We start from the raw sequence: 26,547 nt of genomic DNA on the forward strand, positions 1-26,547 counted from the left end.
CAAATAAAACAGACATAGATTGCGTTTCAATCTAACAAATGACATCAATGTCTGTATGTTTTTCTGAATTAGCGGCTATTAATTTAAATTCGTTTATTTATTCACAAAACTCATGGATCACGAAAATATAACTCAATCATAGTTTAAGATCTTTATTTTTACTACGATTCTGAATCGCGTCAACGTTTGAAACATTGACATGGCTCTATCAGTAGAAGGCCTAATGTTCAATTTCAATATGATTTCTATTTACGAAAATAAAAACAAACATTTAATACGTTTTAGTTAATTTGATGCCATCAGGCATTAGCAGGTTTCCGAATAGTCGTTTTATGAATGTTCGTTAACATAAAACGTTCTAAATTGCGCGGATTGTATGAAAAGAATTTGTAAATGGGAACGTGTGAGTGAACATGTGTTTCTCACGTTTAATCCTCCAGTAATCTGCGGACGTGCGTGATGCTGGCTCAGATGACATCACTTGCTGTAGCTTCCACGGCGTTTTAGTTTCATGAAGCTTGTCAATCGACTATTTCATTAAGGTCACTAAGCCTAGTTTCATAAACAATGTGCGTACGTAACATTCATGATTGTCGCTTGTTTAGGTATAAAGAAAGACATGTTTAGCTTGTTGATTGCGCGTATCATAGGTGTTTGATTGTACAAGTGTGGTGATGAAGCGGCCTCGGCAGCGGCTCCGGCACACTAGTCCTATTTCGACAGCGAGTTGTGCAAGTCGATGGAAATTCCGGTGTCGCAGCAGCCAAGTGTGCGGGCAGGTCCTGCGCGCGCCGCGCCGCGGTATGAATGGAGCTTCGGTATGTGGGTCACGATGTCGTCAATGGCCCGTCGGCAGGGCCTCTCGCCACCGCCGTCTCTTGCTCCCCCATCGGGCCGTGAAAGTTGTCAGTACTTTCGCGACCGAACCGTCAAAACAATTTATGCTCTAACCCGCTGAAACTGAGTCATATTTCGTACGGCGCTTACGAACGTTCACATCCGCTTCGGCGATTCGTGCGTGCCTTCGAAACATTCTACTGCAGTTTACTGCTGGAACTCTATAGTCTTAGATTTTCGGTCGTGTTTAGCTTGTCCAGCTGAAATTTCGGCCGCGCCGTATGCTCGTGCTTAGGTATTCACTTCCGGGTAAGTCGGAAAGTGAAATGGACTCGTCTGTGATGTAATTGGAATTCGGATATGTCCGGACTCGAACCATTCAGTTCACCGAAATATCTGTACGGTTGACATAATAGGTTGCGGGCCTCACAGTTTTACGTGACAAAAAAAACTGTTAAAGCGACGATAGTGCGTAAGATATTCTTTTGTCACTGCGGGATAACTTTATTGCCACATAACTGAATAACTTAGAACGTCACCGATGCGATACGGCTCATTTTAATTTACAACACAAAGTAATTTATTAGGTAATTGATCACGCCACTTGACTTAGATCCGACTAAGTTGATTATTAAAATAGAAATTTGACTTACTTTTAACAAAGGAAAATCGTGAAAATATTCTTCATTGCGCAACTATACTTATACACGTGTTAAGAATTCCTTATAGCATCATTAATATATATGTATATATATAATTAACGATCCTGTAAGAAGTCAACAAACTACGATTCTGCTGTTTATTGTATAACTGAGCCAAACTAATAAAAATAACGAAATATAGTTTGCAAATGCCTTATCTTTACATATATTATGATGACCAGAAGTACGAGGGTTGATCCGTATGCACCACCCCTGACCTCTTTGCTGTCACTTGGTTATTAAAACTTTTTTGCTGTAGGTTTATAGACATTTAGACGTTATTAAAAAAAAAAAAAAACATTTTTAAATGTCGAACTATTATTGAGCTACAGCTTACTGTAATTGTTGAGTCGTGGTTTTTTTGTATGAAAATTGATTTTGTTGAGCAGAGGGCGGTAATAAAATATCTACAAAAAAAATATTTTACACCAACTCAAATCCATCAAGATATTGTGGCAACTGTAGGGGAGTGTGCAGTATCCTATTACATAGTGAAACGTTGGTGTCGAGAGTTTAAGTGCGGAAGATCAAGTTGTGAAAACCAACATGGCGGTGGACCACCTGTAACGGTCACTCCAGACGAAAACATTAATAAAGTTCACGATATAGTGTTACAAAACCGGCGAATACGTATCAGGCAAATTGTTGAAGAGACTGGCTTGTCATATCATGTAGTGCAACAGATACTTACTAAAGAGTTGGGTATGAACAAGATCAGTGCAAGATGGGTGCCACGAATGATCAGAAAAGACATAGAGTATTGATTTGCCAGCGTCTGTTGGATATGTACCAAGCTAATAAAGATAATTTTCTCTATAGATACGTAACCATGGACGAGTCTTGGGTACATCACTATGATCCCGAAACTAAAATTCAAAGTAAGCAGTGGAAACACAGTGGTTCTCCGCCACCACGTAAATTTAAAGTGGCATCGTCTGCAGGAAAGGTTATGCTGTCTGTATTCTGGGATGCTCAAGGAATAATCCTGGCTGACTATTTGAAAAAGGGAGAGACTATTACAGGGGCCTATTATGCAAACTTAATTGTAAAATTGCGAGAGGCTATTAAAGAGAAACGCCGGGGCAAGTTGACAAGTGGCTTACTCTTCCACCAAGACAATGCTAACGCCCATACGTCCTGTGTCGCTAAGGCTGCCATACACCAAGCAGGCTTCGAATTGGTTGAGCACCCACCGTATTCGCCTGACTTGGCCCCCAGCGGCTACAGGCTATTCCCAAAATTAAAGGAATTTTTACGTGGAAAATTTTTTTTGGATAATCAAGAGGTGATATCTGTTGTGGAGGAGTGGTTTTCAGAGGTCGGACATTTTTTTTTCAGGAGGCTATTGAAATGCTGGAGCACCGATGGAATAAGTGTATTAGTGTTGAGGGAGACTATGTGGAAAAATAAAAAATAAATCTTGAATGTAGTTTCATTGTAAGAGGGTTAGGGGTGGTGCATACGGATCAACCCTCGTAATAACAAGCAAGAACGCTCGTTGATGTAAAGATATAATTATGTAGGTATTATGTAAATAAAGTGTTACATGTAAAATTCTTCAGCGCTGTGCTGTAACAAGTTCTGCTTTAAACCCGACTGATTAAAACATTATAAGTCAAACCTTAAAATATATAAAATTGCCTACACCTTACAATCAATCAAATGGTCGGAGCAACGGGCGCTGCTAGTATAGGTATACTAGCACCTACAAGTATTCGATTTGTCAATGGATTCCATGAATCGCCATAAAAGTAGTAAAACGGTCGATGATCAAGATAAACACGGGGATCGGAGAAGTGGATGCTCTGTGTACTAACACTAACAGCCACTTTACTGATCACTGTTAGTCCTTATATTATTGCAATAAGGTTTACAAATGGACAGTTATCTGTGTGTAGTAAACAAGCAGCTCGTGGTCCAGTACATTCCTTCAATTCAGCAGTAGCTCCGCGGCAGCTTTCTCCTCCTCAAAGGCTCTGCCGCCTCGTGCATGTTTATTGAGTTAACCATCTCAGCAGGAATCGTGCGCATTCCGCTACATATACACCCAGCGACTTGTCGTGTCCAAACGTAAATACACCTTTAACCGGTAAAGATTAAGAGCCAATTTAGCCAGATACACACCACAATATCTGTTACTCATTGTACTTACTTGATGTGTTGTGTACTAAGTTGACGGACCTCGTTGAAACATCAATTCAATAAAATTTGCTATTAAGTAGCGAATATAAATTTTATTTAATATTCTTTTTATGTGATGATTGGGAGACATAAACAGCTTTACACTGAATACGATGACGGATATTATATTTAACATATCGGTAGTTCATATTTTAAATTGATATACCTACTTTGCATTATTGTCACGTGATTTGGTTTTCCTCTTAACAAGCCTTGGCATAAAGCTTAGCATTAGCTAACAAGTAAAAAGTTTTAAAACTTAACCCCGGTTACGGATCTTTGCGTAGAGAATCTCCTCCTTTTTGAAAATTTGCAAAACAAGTATGTTACAGCCGCAAAACGAATCGATTTACACTTCAATATTATAAATCAGCTCAGTAGTCTAAACGCTACTGTGGAAAGATTATTTTCAAAAAAACACTTGATCATATTCAATGCATTTTGTATTTATAAAGTTTATATCTTGTTATCAGAGTTAACCTGGCATCGCAGGTTGCAGGGTGTACAGTTAATCGCATTTCTAGAGCGCTGCCAGACGTCCCCGCTTGGAATGCACTTATCTCCTTAAGCAAAATGGTTCTAACTATGTTTAAACTGACATACTACCTACTACTTTATTCTTTTAAACAACTCCTGCTCGTATAACGAGGTACGTTGTCCGTCACTCTTACCTACTCTACTCGTTAGCTTTGCGTACGTGCTTGATCTTTTGTGAGGAAAATAAATAGTACTGGAGATTAGGAAGTAAAGTTAGGCTATATCTAAAGAATTTAAAGATACATTGTACATACAAAAAAAAATGTGACTCCAATAAACCAACCTGAAGAACTCGACAGCTTGTTAAACGCATTCTCATTAAAGCTTCCACCTTTTTCAACTCCTAATGTGATGGTTGTTGGGATACTTAAGATTAAGGAAAATTTTCCGAGATAATAAAAACCTACGGGATTACCTCATAAGCTTCTCCAGAACTTGACTATGTATCTCCATTCAGAATTCCATCTAAATCAGCTTAGCGGTTAAGCGTGAAAAGTTAAGCAACAGACATATATATACACCATGCTGAGTCGGGACCATTTCGTGGCTTATATTATTTATGTTGTGTTTCCTATGTACGTGTTTCCTCTTTTTTGCCGCGAATAAACGCTATCTATCTATCTATATAATAATAGTACATTATGATATAAGTGTGCTAAGTTGGTCATTACACACGAAGCGCGCAATAAGAAAGCCGATGTGTGTAATGACCAATGCACACGCGTTTCATACGACGTTTTTCAACACACTTGCGAAAAAAAAAAGAAACTCATATTAATCAAATTTTAATAGTTAAAACAGTTGGTATTGTGTGTTTCATCTGTCATACTCGTACTGCCGGCCGGCCCTCGCCCCGGCCGCGGGCGGCGCGGCGGGCGGGCCGGCCGGCCGGGCCGCGCACTGCGCAGGCAGTCGGGCGCGCCCGTGCCCGCCAGTCCGACCAATTAAAGAAGGGCGAGCGAGGGCCGACCGGCAGTACGAGTATGACAAGTGAAACACACAATACTAACTGTTTTAACTATTAAAATTTGATTAATATGAAAGTTTTTTTTTTTCTCGCAAGTGTGTTGAAAAACGTCGTATGAAACGCGTGTGCATTGGTCATTATACACATCGGCTTTCTTATTGCGCGCTCGCTTACAGCTCGCGCGCACAATATCACCTCGTGTGTAATGACCAACTTAGCACACTTGTATCGTAATGTACTATTTGCATACATAATATTTTAATCCAGATGAATGACACTAGTTCGACAGATAGTTTCATAATAGGAAAATTGCTTATTTATGTAATATTTACTACGTGGTAAATTGAGCCAGTAGATGTTTAAATATGTACCTAGTTTAACACGCGTGTGATTGATAAAATACGAACGAATATCTTTCCCGAATGTGATGTTTTCGACATAAATAATGAAATGTAGGTACTTAATTAAATAAATTGAAGCATAGCATCGGCTCATTTTGTTCTTTTCTTCAAAAAATTAAGACGAAGTGTCAGTAATGGTTGATAGTTTGTGATGGTTTGTGTTAATTTTATCAACTTGATACAGATAACATTCCAGCTGCAACTTGTATCTGTATAACAATAAGGTCAATAAGCCACGAAAGAAGAACCATTTTTTGAACAAAAATTTCAAAAGGAGGAGGTTATATAGTTGTATGTTTTTATTTTTATTTGTTATTCTATATGTTTGTTACCTCAGAGCCGACTGCATTTCTCAAACGACTTGGAAATATTTTTCGTTTTGAAAGGAAAGGATTATGTTAATTTGCCTTGTGTAATGTTTTTTAGAACTCATTGAATTCAATCCACTTATTTTTTTTATGTTTTCTGTTGTCAACAGGACACTAGCCCTGGGCATCGGCATCCAGAACTTTCCAGAAGGCTTGGCGGTTAGTTTGCCGCTGCAAGCCGCAGGATTCTCCACTTGGAGGGCGTTTTGGTAAGTCATTTGGGGCATTCCACGAGAATGTCGCTTACGAAATTCTTTTGCCTTGTGTGGCAGCTGCCTCAATCAAATATTGTAAAGATCGAGAACATACTATCGTACTGCCAATTTATTAGCCAAGTCATGAAATATTACCAGACCAAATAATTACTTTCTCAGCATTTTCAGAAGTATTAGAAGAATGGGAATTCGTAAGCTTTCTAGTGAAATCGTCCGATTTCAGTTTTAAAGTTAGGTCCTTGTCCATTGTTGATGTATTAAGTCGACATTCAAGTTTCGTCAAAGGCAAACGTTCACGCGTGCCGGTTTTTTTTTTATCAGTGGAAAATAATAGGAGCCGCCTTGCTTGAACACTTCCCTAATAACGGCCGAAGCAAGCTCAAAACACCTGAAATTATGTATCCCAAAGTCGTTAATCCTCTCGCCACATGCACCGTTTTATGTTAGTAAACTGCGGATCTTAATGTTTTTTCCCGCCTCTAACTCACTAGTGTATCATTTGTGTCAACAATTTGTCGTTAAACTATAAAATAAATTTAGTTGGCAGTGGATGTTTTGAAAGCCGCAGTCAGACGCACCGCGTCACGTCCAGACGCTTTAAATTCTTTTATATCGACCACCGGAAAATACTTCCAACACATTCACTCTTAATACGACACTAAACTCGATGTTCATTTTCTGGTGAAACAACTGAATTATTTATAAGCCGCTTTATAACAGTTCCATGACAATTTATGAAAATGTTAAAGCTTTATTTCTCTTTCATTTTATTGTTAGATCAAAGTCTGAATAAAAGAATCTGTCATCAGCCTTAAAACCCTGAAGATTGTATTTGTGTAACTATGTAGTTAGAAAAGCTTCTGTCAACGCAACTGAGGACATTTTCGTAGGAAAAATTCAAACATAGGAGAGGAAAGGAAAAAAAAGGCCGAAACAAAGTGATATCTAAGAATCATTTGACATTTCAAGTTACCTGTGATACACTTTATGCATGAAAATGGAGTCGAATCACTCAAAGCGCGCTTTGATAGAGTTAGTGGCGCTGTCGTTACGTTAAAACGATCTCAAGGGACCGATGAATAACGCGTCCTCTGCGAGAAATAAGCGAAGAAAAACCTCAAGGGACGGATTGAAAAGGCGTAACTGTATCGACACACAGTATCAAATATGTAACATATACACGTACGTTTTAAAATGAGAAAACTCTTCGTCACTACAAATAGGGAGAGATGTGCTCGCCTCCGTCTAGATCTTATAGACTTATAAATAAAACACAAATTAACTAATAGGGAGTTAATTACGAGACAGAGTGCATCTATGTTCAGTAATAGCAAATATAGCAACGGCCAAAACCGCGCCCCAGTATCATTGGAAATAGAGATATCAATATCACACCGTCAAAGGGACAACCTGTTAAAATTGGAGTTCTAAACAAGCCACCGTTTAAAGTAGGTAGTGTTAGATGTTGTCTCCCGCTTGGATGTGATGTGGCTCGCTAGAGAATGCGCCAGCGCGCCGTTAGGCCGGATGCCAACGCAGCCAGACTGGCCGACCCCATTCCTGTGTGGCTAATTCATTTAGCAACTGCAGCCGGCCTCAGCTACCCGACTCGCCTCATAGTAGATTTGTAAAAAGTAGTTTATCTACAAAGAAAGGTAATTCTGCTTGGAATCAACAGTTTTGAGAGCACATATTTTACATTATCTTAAATGCTTTTTAATGTAAGAGTCTTAGTCTCAACATTACTATGGTGTAAAATATTCGATTTGTACACAGTTGTAAATAGTCCCAGAGGTCCTAAATAGTAGTCCCGTTTGAGAGTCTAATTTTCATACGCGGAGAGCGCGCAAAAAAAGTGACTATGCATGCTGCAAGTATACCGCAAGCTTTGATAACTTCCTAGATAAATCGTGATACGGGTTCACTGCGTCGAGAATTTAACGTCGGACGTTACGCTACGAGGACTCCTTGTGGTCGTAGATAAATTACTGTCATTGTCGTTATACTGTGTCCGTGCTCCCTCGGCTATTGGGTTATAATTAGACATAAAAGTTATGTTGAATTAAGCATTAGCTTTGTGTTGATGTTTCTCTATATTCTGATGCAAATTAACAAACGGTTGATAATATTTTAATTAGCTACTTGTTTTTTCTTTACACGTAATATTGTAGTAGGTATGCAAATATCACGTTATTCTTCAACTATTTAAAATAGTTCTACATTAAAGTAAATTTAATATGAACATTTTGTAAGGGTTGACAACGCTACGGTAATTGCGAAAAACTTTTAAACGCCAAATTCTTTAAATACCAAAAAAAACAAAGGTACATCCTTAAGAGACCTATTTCCTGTATAGTAAGGCTTTAGGGCAAATGTAGCTGAGGGAAGAACCTAAGCCATAGTTCACTTAATCGAGTAGGTACAATTAACCGACCACAAATGCGTTTTACAGTCGTAAACTCCAAAAACGCACTTCTTTTCCTCATACTCGCGCAAGACGCTTGCATCATTACCGCGTAGCGTCGCATTGTAGTACGTGTACGTATTGTAAACGTTACCAAATAGGTAAAAGATGTAAATAGTCGCATTCCGGCGTGTTCGGGGAACCGCTGGCGCCGCTGCCCGCCGCGCCGGCCCGCCCAAGCGCTACGAAAACACCCTGTAGATACGCTAGTGTTCATTTCTTAAGGACCATCCCACACTAGCGCCTTTTGAGCGTCGGCGTCTAGTCAGCGCTATGGAAAATGGCGTCACTGCGTAGTTGCGACAACGTTGCGTCGAGCAGCAGCAATGCCAGCAATAGAGCTGACTAAGACGTAGACACTCGGGAGACACTAGTGTGGGGTGGCACTAAGAGTCACACGAACCCTCCGCCAAAAGGCCGCTCCTATTATACGATCAAAATTACGTTGTCATTTTAAAACGACGTCCTTAAGTTACATGAAACTTGACAAGATCATTTACGTAACATATACCCATGTCTAGCAGGTACTAGTTTTCGTTGGCAAAGTTGTTATACAAAATAAATAGAGGCAGTAGAAGTTTTGTATGTAAAACTTCTCCTCGCTCTAATTTTAAGTTATATGAGAATGTCGTTTTACAATAAGAGCGTAATTTCGATTGTATGACGGCGACTAAGGTTTGTGTGACTTAATAATTAAGGAAAATACGGAAATAATCACTCGGGCGAAATTCCAAACTGTATACTAATTGAGATAGACAAGCTGAGGGTGCGAATTATTTAATACCTACATATTTCTTTTCTTTCCCAAATTGTGATTTCGTTAGCGGGGGTGGCTTTGTTAATAAAACTAGTGTATTTGTGTGCAAACAAACTTTTGTAGGTATTATAAGTATTATAACCAAGATTGGCTTTGTTAACCGCATAAATAAGAATATATATAATGTAAAGTGCAAAGTCCATGTAAAAGAAAGTAAAAAGCATTCTATGCTCAGAAGATTTATATTTTCTAAGTCGAATCAACGATTTAACCAAGCAAATGCTACGATATCAGTACCTATATATTCAGGAAAACGCTCTTACGGCGGCGTCTAGAAAATAAATTACCTACCAGCTCCAGCCGACATGTGACAGCCACTTACTTATCTTTTCCACATAATACAACGCATCGTAAGAAACATGTCGTGGCCAGATTTTAGAATTGATCATTTTATTGCCACAGCAATCATTTCATGAAGTGATCGGATCACATCATGAAAAAGTAATAAATAATCTAACCATATAAAGAGTAAAATCCCTAATGTAATGACACATTTTCATTATTACCGTGTGTATCATGTCGGTATTCAGTAGCACCTCCAAAGCAATTCGTTTCCTAACTTGTTGTGTTCGCCGGGAAGAATGCGCGCGAGTGGGATCCTGCGCGAGCGACGACCTCGTCCACCCTAGTGTCCGCACGTTCCCTATACGGAATCATTTTACTACGTATCCCGCATTCCTTCTTTTCGCGATCACTTCTGGAAAATTCTTAGCTTTTGTACGAATGTAATTAAATATCCAAACCAGTTTAAAATTAGAATAATTCTACACTCGTTCGTTCCTTATGCGGAATAATTGTACTACATATCCCGCATTCCAACTTTTCGCGATCACGTTTGGAAAATTCATAATATATGAAACTTTCGTACGAGTGTAATTGAATATCCAAACCAGTTTAAAATTAGAATAATCCTACAGACTGCCTCACTCGTTCGCTCCTTATACGGAATAATTTTATTACATACTCCGCATTCCTCCTTTTCGCGATTACCTACGTTTGGAAAATTCTTATGAATCTTTGGTACCTGTGTAATTAAATATCGGGACCAAATTATACCTACACAAAAGAAACTCATTTTACTGCAAATTATGCAGTGCATAGGTACCCCGCATTCCTCTTATCGATAATATCACCTTTGGAAAATTCTTATGAAAGTTTTGTGCCATTGTAATTAAATATCTGGACTCAATAAATTAAAAAAGTAGGTATTGTCCGTGTGTATCTCGCGCCCATTCTATTCGGGTTAATTTTACTACATATACCCCGCATTCATACTTTACGCGCTCACGTTTGAAAAGTACACTACTATTTGTACCAGTAAAATTAAATATTATCCGAACCAGTTTAAAAGTAGAATAATCGTACAGACTGCCTCACTAGTTCGTTCCTTATACGGAATCATTTTACTACTATGGCCTCAAGGAATTATTTTACTCCATGCCCATGCCCTTTCTTGATATTCGCCCTCGCGTTTAAAACATTTGTTCCAGTAAAATTAAATATCCGGACCTTTAAAAGTAGAATAAACCTAAGCATTGTCCGTAGTACCTGTCTCGCGCTTTCCTTATACGATAACTTCTCGTAATTTTACATGTCACCCCTCATTCTTGGCCTTCGCACTCGCGTTTGGAAAATACTTATGAATAACATCTGCATCAGTAAAATTAAGTTTCTGAGCCAGTTTATAAGTTAGTATAATCCTACGGGCCGCGTTACGCGTTGCTTATACGGAAACATAACCTAACAAAAGCGATGGAAAATTAAAGAAACATTTACACTAATGAAATAAAATATCCATCATCATCTCAGCCGAAAGACATCCACTGCTGGACAAAGGCCTCCCCCAAGAATCTCCACAACGAACGTTCATTCGCTGCCCTCAACCATCGGTTTCCCGCGACTTTAACCAGATCGCCCTGGCAGGAAGGCCTGCGCTGCGTGTTCCGGTACGTGCTCGCCAACTCGCTACTCGAGAACCTTTCTGCTCCATCGGCCATTGGTTCTGCGAGCAATGTGGCCAACTGCCTCATACAAACTCCGCAATACCTCAATGTTACGATAGTCTATTTGGCACCGCTGAAGAGACTGCAGCACGGCCTAAGTCTCGACCGAATCGAAAGCCTTCTCATAGTCCACAAACGCTAAGCATAATGGCTGGTTATATTTTTCAGCCTTTTGTATAACTTGCCGCAGCGTATGGATGTGGTCTATGGTGCTGAAGGACTTCCGGAAACCGGCTTGTTCGGGAGGCTGGAAGTCGTCAATCCTGCTAAGCGAGACGGTTCGTAATGACTCTCGAAAACAACTTATAGACATGGCTCAGAAGTGAGATGGGCCTTTAATTCTTTTAAAGAGTCTTGTAGCTCTTCTTGAAGAACAGTACCACCACGCCTTTGGCGTTTTTCCCTCGAGTATGACGGTGTTAAACAGCCTCTGAAGAGCTTTCATGACCGGTTTACCACCAGCTTTCAGAAGCTCTGACGTAACTCCGTCGTCACCCGCCGTCTTATTATTTTTAAGCTGTTTGAGAGCCATTAAATATCCGGAAAGTATATATGTAGGTACATATGTAGTAATGTACAGTCAAGGGCATAAATACATTCCCAAAGCTTCAAAAATATGTGTACGCTCTTACACCTTAGACAATAAAGTCGTGTTCAAATATTTTTGAGCCATTTGTTTGGATCGATATTTATGCCTTCGACTGTAGAAAAACCCCACTGCGGGCGCACGCGTTCCCTATACGGAATAATTTTACTACATACCCCACATTTCTGGTATTTATGCTTATGTTCGGAAAATTCTTAAGAAATATTTTTGCCGGAACAGTTTAAAATAATGAAGTAACAATTAAAGTCGATGATACGTTGTAATAAACACGCTCTATAAACCCATATAGGGTAAGGCGCTCATATATAGGTATATCCCATAAATGGCAAAACTCGTTAATCGGGACTTGTCACCTAAAATGCCAGAAATTGACACCAGGTTTTGCAACACTTTCGTTTTGTTGTATTTACAATTCGACTTATTGGTTGGGAGCCTTTCCACTTTTTACCCTAGGCTTTTCCAGGTTTCTGTAAATAATAAGTAGGTAACTTATTACGTTTCCGCCGTAACTGCCGTAAGCCGTAATTATACAGACACTCGTAGGTGTAGTAGTAGTAGTAGTAGTAAACTCTTTATTGTACAAATATACATATTAAAAATTACATGGTACAAATAATAAGATGTACAAAGGCGAACTTATCCCTTTGAGGGAGGTGTATTAGTTATATGGGAGGTGTATTAGTTATATTACATATAGTATTACATGTATTAGTTATATTACATATATATTACATACACAATACTTTTAAAGTCTGCCACGTGCGTACCCTGAGCGTAGGTAATAATTTAACTACATATCAGGGGCCCATTTCTCAGGCAGAAAATTCTTATTTATTAGTAGTATTTTTTCTAATAATATAACTAGGATAGTTCAAATTATGTAGTAGAATAAAACATAAAATTGATGATGTTATGTGATGTGATATGGCTCTATGAACTTATATAACATTTTAATTGACACTTGTCACCTAAATTTCCAGACATTTACACCACTTTTTGCAAGGATGCCACTATTTCCTTGTAATTAAATTGGACGTATCAATAATTAAAGGGATGCCGCTTTACCCTATGTTTTGTCGGTGCTTGTTTTGAGTTTTAAATATACGTAAGTCATTCTGAGTTTTATAATTACACAGGCTTAATGATGATACACTTTATTAAAGGGGTGGTGCTTCTAAAGAATTTACTTAACGTTTGACAACACTTCTTTACTTAGTTTCTAACTGGTTAGAAGTACCTACTCAGTGAGATTTACTTGGTTTATAGTTCAAGTATAAATAATCTGGACTAAGCATCATAGTTATAGTTATTATTTTTTTCACTGCCAATTACCCTGTTATCACCCTATAAAGGAAAGAAGTTCTCGGCAGTAGCAGAGGTCATAAACGAGTGTTACTGTTAGTGAGTGCGCGGCAAGGAATGCGGGGCGCCAGGAATGTGGCCCGGGCAAGAAATGCCCTCGCCAGTACCATCGTGGACACATTTAACTGACAATTCTTAAACCTTATAACAAAGATATAGATGCGAATGATCATTGGAAAATGCTGCTTAGTACAGCGCTCGATGGAAAACATTCGCAAGCTCTTTGGTGCGTGCTCTTTCAGTCCATACACTGACGGCCCGATACGAACTTTAAGATACGTCAAATAATAGGTCTAGATACGATATGGATCGGATATGTCAGTGTCAAAAGTGAAGTTTCTTCAAACAATAACGTCACTTTTGACACTGACATGACCGATCCATATCGTATCTAGACCTAATATTTGACGTGTCTTAAAGTTCGAATCGGGCCGTTCGAACGTTTTTCAGTGCAAAAGATAAGTATAGATGTAGATATGTATGCAAAAATATAGTCGCATCTATAGAACAATGCGGTCTATAACTTTGCTTTACCCTAGGAAAAATGAAAGGAAAGCAATGCCTAATGCCAGCAATCCCCTGGTCAAAACACCACGTACCAATTTTTTTAAGTATAATATCTTTCACATATGAGTGAATTGCATAAAAAGAGTACTTTCCATAATCTGAAATGTCTTCAACATTAAAATATCTGTAAAAAAATAATTACACATACAATCATTTTAAACACTTACATATTGTGTAACTCAAATGCTAACAGGAATTTTACAGTAAAACATTGCTTTAAGTACTTATAAAAAAAAAACACGAAAATATTGTATTTTTTCTCCCATACAAAATGCTTAAGTCCTCGCAACACCACTGTAAATAAAAATTTATAACTGGTGTAAATTGACTCAGCGTGTTTTTTTAAATGACGTCTGATAAGTTCCTGCCTCGCACAGCTAAACTGTGGAATAAATTGTCGCCTGCGGTATTTCCGGACCGAAACAACCTTCAAACCTTCAAGAAAAGAGCGTACTCCCATCTTAAAGGCCGGCAACGCACTCCCAACCCCTCTGGTGTTGCGGGTTTCCATGGGCGGCGGTAATCGCTTACCATCAGGTGATCCGTCTGCTCGTTTGCCTTCTATATCATAAAAAAATGAATAAGTGCAAACAAAACCTGATTATCAAAATGTTTGATGGTTTTAACGTATATTTTATATACCTAGCATAATCTTGTGTTTAAAATCGGTGACATATTTCGTTCCCTTGTGTTACACACCTGTGTTACGCTATTTCACGCGTTTGAAGGAAAAATATGAACGCATGTGTTTATTATTACTTCTTAAAAACTTTAAACCTACGCCGGCGCAAACGCACGTGTCGTCAGCTATATTGGTTTTCGAGCAGTGGTGAGAAAATGTGTGTTTCAGTATTTAGTTGCAAAAAAATAGAACTTTGGATGGCAGTTAAAACTGATGATAAGCTAACCATTTTCTACTACTGTTTTCACGTTGTTCTATAGATAAATTACTTGGCTATCGGCATGGTATTTGCGGATTCCTGAATTCGACGCCAGCTTTTATTCTACACGCGGTGAAACGTATTGCGTCGTCGTCGATTTTGTCTTCCTTTGTGTGACATAACACAAAGATTTTCACATACATTTTCTTAATTTTTGTGTCATTTTTGCATATTTTTGTAAATATTCCATTGTGTTTACGTACACTTTTTTTGCAATTCACTCATATACTAAATGGAAGCCTTTGCAAGGCCTTTGCAATAATTGCAAACCACAAGTAAAGAGTCTTTGTAGTGTCAATTTCGATTTTAGCGGGCGTTATAGGCTCTTTCACTCAGTTATTTACTAAGGTGTTTTGTATGTAATTTGTTTAACTACCGCGTACAAGCAGTTAAGTCGAGCAGCAGAGGTCATAAACGGTTGTTATGAGCGCGCGACAAGGAATGTGCGGAGCGAGGAATGTGGGCCCGCCATGATGTGCCACCATAGGAGAAAAAAGTTTGCCAGCTCTATGGCGCGCTCGAGTCTCAGTCGTTTTCACCCGGCCACGAACTAAAAACACAAACCAAGTGGGAGTCGGACTCGCGCACGAAGGGTTTCGTACCATTACGCAATAAAACGGTAAAAAAATCACGTTTGTTGCATAGGAGCCCCACTTAAATATTTATGTTATTCCTGGTGACAGACAGACAGAGGAGTCTTAGTAATAGGGTCCCGGTTTTACCCGTTGGGTACGGAACCCTAAAAAAAGAGCCTAATAACTATAACCATTGATCATGTTCTATTTTTTTTGTTGCGTCGGTGGAAAACAAGCTTACAGCCCAAAACATAATAAGTATTTACAGTAACTTGCAACCCTAAGGATATCACAACTGTCGCCTCTTTGTTTTACTGAAAAAACAAAGTGAAAATATTACCGTGCTTTGTTTATGTAAGGAAATAATGTAATAATGTGTGAATGTATGTGTACTCTTTGAAATGTGTAAAACAATTGTAATCAAATCACCTACCTACTTGTAGCTTGTAGCCCTCTTATATTGCTGTGCCATTGCAGGGCGTCACATGTATACCTTTATGTTCTATTCCATCCATGTTTGTAATGTGATATGCAATAAAACAATTCTTATTATTATTCTGAAATTATAAGAAGCGGACTTAATAGGGCCGATATGTACAACAGTATAAAGGTCCTGTAAAATAATAAATTAAAAAAAAAATCTTATTATAATTCTAATAACAATACCTAATTTTAATTTGCCCTGTCAACTCTCAAAAGATCACACTTTCATATAATTTTCCGCGTACCATTTCACTATAGGTAATACCGTTTTGCTATCCTATGTATTAATCCAGTTCATATACATATAAACTACATATACATATATTTGTGTGCAAGTGCCAATACTTATATTCATCCACATCCTTCAAGTTGTTTTTGAGCGACATCATCAACCAAACATCCAAACACGTAAACATTCTTAGATTCTTACTAATGATTCAATGCGGATCTAACTAAAGCCAATAAAATTGCAGTGTCTTTGATTACTTGTTTAGATAGGTACTATAGTAAAGGACTGTGCCTCCTATTTTCCTTATTCCGTTGCCATTTGCGAAACCGGCCCGCACAACGTTAGGCGTGGTGTTGTACATATTACATGATTGGGCGGGCGGGCCAGTACATAAGTACAATCGCGTTTAACAGCTTGAATAGCTGTAAAGGAACTGGAAATAAAACCAATGCTGAATACCTACCATTCAGCATTGGTTTTATGTATATTTGTCTGCCTAAGAAAAAAAGGTAGGGATTTTAATGTGTACAAAGGTAAATTCTTCGTTACTGTCACCACATTACTGGCCGTTATAATCATTGTGACAAGAATAGCAGAAGCACGGGAGTGCTACAAGATAACCGAAAATGATTTCACCATTTATACGCAGTTCGTCAATAATGTGGGAATGGTAATGACACGATTGGTGCGACTGAATAATCGCATAGAACTACCCGCCCACTGACTATCAGTCCGCCGGACGATATCGGCCTGTCAGTTGTTCGGAACTGTCATATTTTTGTTCTAACTGACAGGCTGATATCGTCTGGCAGACTGATAGTCAGTGGGCCCCTTAACGCTATCTAGCTGAGGATACCTATACCTATATGTATGTTGCATGTGCGTTTGTATAATTGACCGATTTCAGTATACTATGAGGGATTTTTTTACATTCATTTACATTAGTGCCATCTCGTTAAATGGCCGATTTTGTTTTTATCCCTGTCCAGCCAATCTGGACAATACAGGAGCAATACAGGAGCTCAGTATGCCATAATTGCAATTAAAATTTCGTATATGTTTCGGCGCTACGGCTTATGCATTATTAATGCCGCCATTACTATGCCTGAACAAAATATCTGTTCTAATGGCTTGCTTGTGCAAGAAAAATAACAATCATATTCATATCTTGGTAAAATATCACTATAATTAATACATAACACTTATTTAGGGTCGGGTAGGCAACAGTGACTAGGATTTTTTCCGTACATAACACAATTTTTAACAATGTACCTATTTTTTGGGAAACGTGAGATCTTTAAAAATCCGTAGGGATCGGATCAAAAACTAAGTAATTAAGTCCGACTCACGCTTGACTGCACATTTCTAATAGGTTTCCTGTGATCTATAGGTAAAGAGCTATTATGTATAATTTTTTCAAAATTTTAGACCCAGTATTTTCGAAGATGAAGGGGGGGGGGGGACCTTTAAAATAACATTTTAATGACACTTCATTAAAATGTTGTTTTACGAACGTTCTTACCAAGTCGTTAAGAGAATTAATGCTTTCCTAATAAAAAAATATATTCCCAATAAAATGTTAATAGCATTGACTGACTTAATTGACTTATCGAATACTTCTTTCTCTTGAGATTAATATTAAATTATCGAGGTGATACCTCTCTATAACAAACATTGTATTGAACATATTACTAGAATCGGGCGCAGACACCGTCAGTAATGAGATTCACGCTATTTGTTGGGGCGTAGAGTCCAAACTCATTTTTTGTTTCATTATATGACATAATGAGATCAAGTATAGTGTAGTGATCCATTGTTGTAGACAATGCGTCTAGCAAACTTTTCTCACCGCGCACATGACTCATATAGTCGAGCATGGCTTGATGGCTTCACGCAATCTCCTATGAGGCTTGATAGTCGATTCGTTGTATAATCACATAATATGAAATCTAAAACTGTCGTTTAATTTTAGGTCGTTTCGCTTCAGTTTTAAGGACGTCTACGACGTGTGTAAATATATTAAGTCGGTCATGTTTTCATTTTTCTCAAAAATGGACGGCAAAATCGACGTTGCCGGTTAAAAAGTAGGTCGCGAAGTACGTAGTTTATGGTCAGTCAAAAAATTAAAAAGTTAAAAACATTGCAGTCTCGATTTCGGGACTGCAATGTTGCATACAAATTCCATTATTTGTCGAGTTCCATACTTTTTAAAAGTTGAAGTGGCCATATCAAATGAAGGCATAGGGTCCATTAAACAGCCAAACAGATGATCAGTATACTTATTATTATAATGTTGGTACCGCGACTATTTAGGTGTCTCAAATGGGTTGGCGTATTTTCAGCAGAAAAATACACTTCTATTTTTAATTTAAAAAATTAAAAGGCGGCAAAGCAAATCTTTTTACTTTTTTCTGTGAAAATATATACATAAGAACGTTGCTTCTGTAAAATATTTCTATTATATTTGTATTTATTGCGCCATTTTTGAGAAAAGCACTATATATGACTCGGCTGGAAGGCTACTTGCTGGCTTCGGATTCAATTAAACGGACTCCCAAGGTCGTCCGTTTAAAACGAATCCTCAGCCAGCAAGTAGCTACTTCCGAGCCTCGACAATAATGTACTACTGTGTTGCAATGCATCTTTCAAGACTGTGCGGCGGCGCGCGCGCCGTCGTACTCGGCGCGGCACCCGCGACCCGCTTCCGCCACTGTTAACTCTGTGTGGTCAAGTATGCAGTGCTAACTGGATCCGAGAAAGTCGTCTATTTCGAAATTGTGTGTTGCGTGATTCCGATATGCGGTGTCGCTGCGGTGCCGCGGAGTCTGGTGCGCGTTGCGATCAGTCGGCGGCGCGCTGTCTGCGCGTTCTTCCGGGCGCAGCGCACAGCGCACCCGTCCAACCAGTCGCAGCGCACCGCCCGCTGCCTGCCGCAGGCGATCGGCCTTCGGAGCCGAATAATTAAATCTAGAGAACAACGCCGGCGTCGTCGGACCCCGAAGAAGCGGTCGCGGAAGGCGCTGCCAGCCTTGATGGCGCTGATCTGCGCAATCGCGGCCGGTTTGCGGTGTGAATTGCGCCGTAGCCCCGCGTTTCTCAAACGCCCTCGTAGACTGTTTGATCGGCTTGCAATTTTGAACGATGACGACTTACGATCAAGAATTTTGTGAAGTTGTACCTGCGTCACAATCTGAGGCGCTCGCTAGTTTCTTTGTTCTACATTAGCTATTATTAGCTAAATAGTCATATGAACGTATTACTTATTCGCTAAAACAATAAATATGGAGTTGACATATTCTACATACGAGTATAAATGTAATTATTCAACACTCTCTGTCATCTTTAACAGTAAGAATTCTTTGTTCTGTGGGCTTCGTCGATGCAAACGTTATCTCTTCTTTTCCGAAAGTTAAGGTTAGGTACTGGAGCCTAATTTCCAGTGGCGACGCATCTAATATACCAGTTGAGATAACTGGAACAAAATATTATTTTGTTGCCTTTATTATTTGCCTAAATTATGGGTATTTGATTAGTGATGGGCGAGCGGAAAGTTTCCTTTATGGGAAACTTTCGGTAACGTAATTTACTGAGAATATTTCCACAATATTCTCCTGACAGTCCTGACGTGAAAAATAGGAAAATTTACATTTTTTTGATGATTATATTGCACTTTTCTTAGTGAGTGGAGCTGTCAAAAGAGTTACTTAGTAATATTACAAATAAATACATATAATACATACCTATAAGGGTTTCTAAGTTACGGATAGGAATATTTTGAAAATTTAAATTTAATAGAAAAATTTACGTACATAAAGTTGTGCCCCATCATTCAATAGGGTTTTAAAAATGATTTCAAAATATTTAAGATCATTTTTTGCTTAAAAAAATACTTTGGGAGATAATCGAACCGAAAGTCTTAAGAGATTATGAACCTGAATAGTGATGGGAAATTGCCGAGAATATTTCCGATTAAGAGAATATTCTCGGTAATATTACGGAAACATTTCCAAAACTGGCAATTTATCTAAAAGCGCGTGTTTTTTGTATAGAAACTAGATTTTTTCTAATGATGAAATATTTTAGAAATACAAGGTTCCTTATCCTTACGTTGAAACCAGTATCATTTCACTTTAATTTCATGAATTTTTCGTAAATTTCTATAAATTACCGTAAAATTCTCATAAATTGCAGGGAAATTTCCCTGGTAATTTATGTTTTATCTTGGAAAAATGGTGTATAAATAACATTTCTGTATGGAAGGAGGGGACTAATTGAACGCATCAATTAGTCCCCTCGATGAGACTGGTTTCTTCGAAAGTTCATTGTTGAGGTCACATAATATTCCTAGTTACCTAATACTAACTTTTTTTTGGTACAATAGTGGTACCGTCAAAAGGGCATAACTGCCGTAGGTTTTTTTAGAACATACGCTCTTCTTGTACACACGTTTCCTTAGATTTTTTTATAATTCTTAAATTTTATACAAATATAAGAAAGCAAAACAAATAAAGTTTAGCTAGAAAAATTATGAAAAACTCTAGGAAACTGTTGATTCAGGTAATATATGATCCCCAATATTTCTGAAACAGAAAACTCAAATCTCTGTATCGCCATAAACGTAGTATGTTTATTTCTTAAAGATATGATCGCATTTTGATAGTCTGATCATCATTACAATCATTAGTATCATTACGATAGCACGTAATTTGGAAATCACCGAATAACGAAATGCGATAATTTCTTATTTAAGTTGACGGCAACGGATGGGGTAATAGAGCCACCAACTGTGTCGAAGCGAGATCGCGTGTAAATGTAGATAAAAGCCGAGCTAAAGCTAATGTCTCTATTTATTGATTCAACGTAATTATTAGCACAGTTGAAGTGGAGGTGGGCAGGACACTTGGCGAGAAGGAACGATGGGAGATAGACAGTCAGCATCAAAAGTAGCGGATCAGACTACCTACTAGTCAAAATTATCTAGCATCCTCTAATAAATTCACCAAAAGAGTCATGTCTTCTATAATTATGTGGAACAATTAGACTTTTACAGATACTTTTGAACGCGAACTGTTGAGATACATCTGTATTTGGAAAAGTATTCCAGGATTGCAGACACTTTTGGCACGTTGTTGAATCCGCTAATACCTATCTGTTGATGCTGTCTGCTTACTGGACAAGACAGGTTACTTTAATGGTGGTTAAGGTGGACAAAAAGATCGACTTGGTGACCATCGACTAAGAAAGATTGTCATTAGTTAGATGGTATCTGCCGAACGGCAAGTGAACACTGAATAAGATTAGCACAAGACCGAAGAGAGTGGCATAATAAAGAAGAAGCCTATACTCGGCCTATACTATGTATACCACATGTACACTAAACAGACCTGTAACGATTGTTATTAATCAACTTTCATTTTCATTTTCTCAGTAGTGGGTGGATACATGCTGAATAGATATGTATTTAGAATTATTAGGGGTACTGTGTGAGGTGAGGGTTGTTTGTTCAATGTCTTAATTAAACGATTAAATGTTTGTTGTATCGTAGATCTAGATTCTCATGTTAGTACAGCCACCATCTAGATCTAGACAGAAGCGAGCTCCTTGTTATAAATAAACACGGTCTCCATTGTCAAGATGTTTTTATCACAGTAGCTATGTTCAAAAGAAAGTTGTAAAGAAGGAAGGAAGCAGTTCTAAGTACATGTATTACAAGTTCTTTAATTAAAGGGTCGGCAGCGCACATTTGATACTTCTGTACTGGTAAGATTTCAAAATGTAAATTGTTGTAATTAAGCCAGCTATCTGGGGGCACGGTAGTGCCCCCGCCAAGTCGAGTCGTACCATCCTTTTCTCGAAGCCACTCAGGCCATTTTCAACGTCCTGTAATTTTGCGATAGCTAAAGCTAGAACCATTTTCAGTGACGTATAGAGCATAACATGATTTAGATATATTCTCAATAACATGTAATTTGAACATGTAGTTAAGTAATTATTACATGTCAAAGTTCCTTAGTTTTGTCACTGACACACTCACGATCATCATAATTCTAAAGTACTTTTAGCAGACCCACAAGCTCCAAATTTGAAACGTAATTAGTTTTTAGCGTATTAAGCCAATAAAAACTTTAAAATACTGTAATATCAGTCACGTTTTAAAGATTTAATAACTGCACAAGTAAGTTTGTAATCCTGTATGCGATAACAAAGTTACGTTTGCAGTTCCTACAATTAGTAGGTTAAGTATAGGTACACTACGTCGTACGATGCACGATGTGAGTATGAATTAAGATGTGTATAATTATGATATGTGTATACATAGTATGAGTATGGTATGGGTATGAGTACACGAAAAGAAGGACTGCCTACAAAAAGAGATGAGATCCCATCAAAAACATTACTTACATGTAAATAGATGCAAGTCTCGCAACCCAGTTCTACTACTACAAATAAGTTTTGAGATGTAATGTGAAACCAAGTCGGTTATTTTAGTCAGTGCAAGGGGGTGTTAACACCGTAACAATATTACCTTTATTTTTTAATACATACATATAATGACTTGGCAATCGCACGGCTACATAGTGCAGAAAGCAAAAGCGTGGCTAGCAGGATTAGGTTAGTTAGCGGATGGTACTTAGATAGAATCCTCAAAATTGAAAACCCTATAGCCCACGTGCGTATTGCTTAGAATGACACATTGGTAGAGTAGAGTGTTGTGATATTACTCAAGTAGGGTATTTTGCCGTCAGAACTTATGTTTATTGTCGTTATTTTTCGCAGTTGTACTCATAGTATTGTCACCACTATTCCCTTGAAATAAGGTCCAACATTCATTTCTTATTTTCAAACGATTTAACAAAACGTATTACTTACGTAGAAGCTTTTATTCAAATTCATCCGTGTCACACGCATCCTGCTTGCGCGAGTTGCGCGGCGGCTCAACAGTCAAACGGTTCTGCGAATCGGTGGATATTGTCGCAAATTGCTGCTTTCGCCGCTTATGAATTATGCATGCGATAGCGTAAGGACATAGCATCACGTCGTGCGGCGGTCGGCTACCCGGCCCTTGTGACTTCGCTGAGCTAACGAATACAAGTTTCCACCCTTATCCTTGTTGTTGTTTCTGAAGCCCAGGCCAACTAAAGCGTTTCAAAAACGAAAAAAAGTTGCGTCGCTTTCTAAGCACGAGACACAAATTTGATGCGTTAAATACTACTATTTTACCTTTTACCAATACCAATAAGAAAAATATTAAATGAAAATGTCCAACGTTAGATAACAGATGTTAGGAGCGAAAAGCAATTCAAAGTGTACAAGAAACTTCTTTCAGATACGAGTATAAGGGACCTGCTGCTCAAATGTTACTTACAGAATGCCTTCCTGAGTGGCAAGAATGGAAAAAATATTTCTCAGCAGAAAAACTGCATGTGCAATGGAGCTGGGTTGCAAAAAAAAATTCTAAAACTTTCCTTACCTAAGCATTTTGTATTTTCTTGGTTGGTGAAAAAAAAAACGGGGCGCAGATAAACCGTCGAATACAATAAATGAAACTATTCCCCGATAGCTTCAGGTGGTGTGACTTTAGAACATTTCAGCAGTGGTAGTGGTAGGTATATAGGCGACGACCAACTCCTTGGCGCACATCTACCTTCATCATACCGCGTTTCAATAACTAATCTATTGGTATGGAAAAAAAACCGGCCAAGTGCGAGTCGGACTCGAGCACGAAGGGTTCCGTACCATTACGCAAAAAACGGCAAAAAAATCACGTTTCTTGTATGGGAGCCCCACTTAAATATATATTTTATTCTGTTTTTAGTGTTTGCTGTTATAGCGGCAACAGAAATACATCATCTGTGAAAATTTCAACTGTCTAGCTATCACGGTTCATTATAGATACAGCCTCGTGACAGACGGACAGACAGACAGGCAGACAGACAACGAAGCCTTAGTTATAGGGTCCCGTTTTTACCCTTTGCGTACGGAACCCTAAAAAAGATGTAATTATGGACGGCGTTTTGACAAATGAAGTATGTAATAAATCAAAATAAATATTAACCACGGATGTAGGTAATAAGCCGGATCAAATACATTAACCGAAAAGTGTGTCCACATGAGAAGTCAATCTAGAGCCCTGCATTTCGTTCTAATTAGGGTGACCATAAGTGATATATATGTGGGATATTAGGATAACATGGAATATATTAGTTAGGGTGTGTCATTTTCTAAATAAATTAAAATATTTTAAGTGGTCACGTTTTTCTCTTCATTTTTAGTCTGCCTCTTTCGTACTCACTCATGGTATGTTTATAAAGGTGGGCTTCCCTTTTGCACACTTCAGCTATTTTTAAGTGTAAGCGTCATTGTAGATCTTTGGTTGCAATTTTTTCAAATTTGCCGCCTTTTTCTATTGACGGAAATGTGGGTCCTACCTATATGGAATCGATTACATATATATAAATATAGTTTGACACACCGTTTCCGATAAACTTACTTTTAATACATTACCTACGTAAATAATAAGAATTCTGTGAGACCGATTCACAACGTGCCGACATCATAGACGCCCTAATGAGTTTGACAATATTGTCTTGTATTTTTATGGTAAAATGTAATTGTGTCTTACTTGTGAAACGGTATTCTATAATTAGCATAGCTTTCACTCCCACAACATTTCTTCACCATTTTTAAGAAATTTTGCATTCACGTGTTTTGAAAATATGTCATCAAGTTGGGGATGCCAATTAATATTCAAAGTTACTAGTATCTCTACCATACTAAAAGTAAAATTAAGAGTCCCCGGCAAACTCGGCCGAATTTCGACTTCCCATACAAACTTTCGTTCTCATTTTTTAAAACTACGTGTTGGATTGTAACGAAACTTTGCATATACAATGACATGATGAATGTCTAGGTCTGTAATCAGTTTATATAGCTCCAGTTTCTAAATAAAACAAACGAAACAGAGCAAAAACAAGTTTTGTATGAAAAATTTAATTAGCTGTATTTTTTTACTATGGTATCTGAAGCTACATAAACTAATTACAGACCTAGATATACCTTATTTTATTGTAAGTACAAAGTTTCAGAGCAATCTAGCTAGTCGTTATAAAATGAGAGCGCAACTACGTTTGTATGGAGAACTGAGCATGTTTTTAGGGTTCCGTACCCAAAGGGTAAAAACGGGACCCTGTTACTAAGACTCCTCTGTCCGTCTGTCTGTCACCCGGCTGTATCTCATGGACCGTAATAGCTAGGCAGTTGCAATTTTCACAGATGATGTATTTCTGTTGCTGCCGCTATAACAACAAGTACTAAAAAGTACTGAACCCTCGGTGGGCGAGTCCGACTCGCACTTGCCCGGTTTTTTTGTTGTGCACATGCTTGGATTAATCAGTTAATAAATGACATCATCATTATCTACAAATTACTTAAAAGATATCAGAACTGTAATCAACACACTAAAATTAGTATTGGGACATTTGGGACCGTGCACAATGGCAGCGCCGCCTAGCGTTCGCAACGTTGTAGGCGCTCGCTGTCAAATAATGAGCGCAACAAAATAAAGATTATTCCTAAAATGTTATTCGGTCAATTTTCTTCGTTGTTGTTCCGTTACAAGGTCAATGAGAAAATGTATGTTTCATTATGTTTTGATCGTCACATCGTGATCCTCTTCCTGGGGATACGTATGATGCTTGCATGTATAAAAACTTCGCCCTTTTTCACAGGTTTTAATCAACACATTTTGTCTTAAAAATTATGTTGTCCCGCTTAACACAATGTCTGTTGTGACACTTGTGACAGTTGTGACAGACGACAGACAACCCTACGTGCCAAAAGTATACTTTTGACGGGCTTTCAATAACTGTCATTACTTATAACATAACTAATATGATAACTAATATTACAATCACCTAATGTTAGTGCACTGTATTAGCCATACTATTTTATTAGCATCCAAGCAAAAATCTGTGTTGACATAGACTAGATAAAATGTTTAGCCGTTACGTTATAATACTATATGATATAAAAATCTAATTTCTAGCTCGGCGTTGAAAATATATAAAATTTACTATTACTGATTCGTCCAGTATTATTGCAGTTTACAACACAACAGCTTAGCTATCGTGACCCATTTTTATCGTAAGTATGATTTTAAAGCTAAAAACGTGAACAATATAACTCAGAAGTATGAGAATTGAACTGCTACCAAACTTGCCATTTTTGGCCACATTAAGCACTGCGATCGTTTCAGCTTCCCCCACCACCCTTGCTTTGCATGGAGCGAATAC

General features: G+C 38.1%; 1 protein-coding gene across 1 annotated transcript in view; it reads left to right on the forward strand.

Moving 5' to 3' along the window:
- LOC134745153 (zinc transporter ZIP11) overlaps positions 1-26,547 on the forward strand; it is a 96,846-nt gene that overhangs the window by 46,143 nt on the left and 24,156 nt on the right. The window contains exon 5 of the mRNA XM_063679133.1: positions 6,103-6,201. Coding sequence (XP_063535203.1) covers positions 6,103-6,201 — 99 coding nt within the window. The remainder of the gene's footprint in view (positions 1-6,102; positions 6,202-26,547) is intronic.

The sequence above is a fragment of the Cydia strobilella genome, chromosome 11, assembly GCF_947568885.1.
Source record: "Cydia strobilella chromosome 11, ilCydStro3.1, whole genome shotgun sequence".
Lineage (NCBI taxonomy): Eukaryota > Metazoa > Arthropoda > Insecta > Lepidoptera > Tortricidae > Cydia > Cydia strobilella.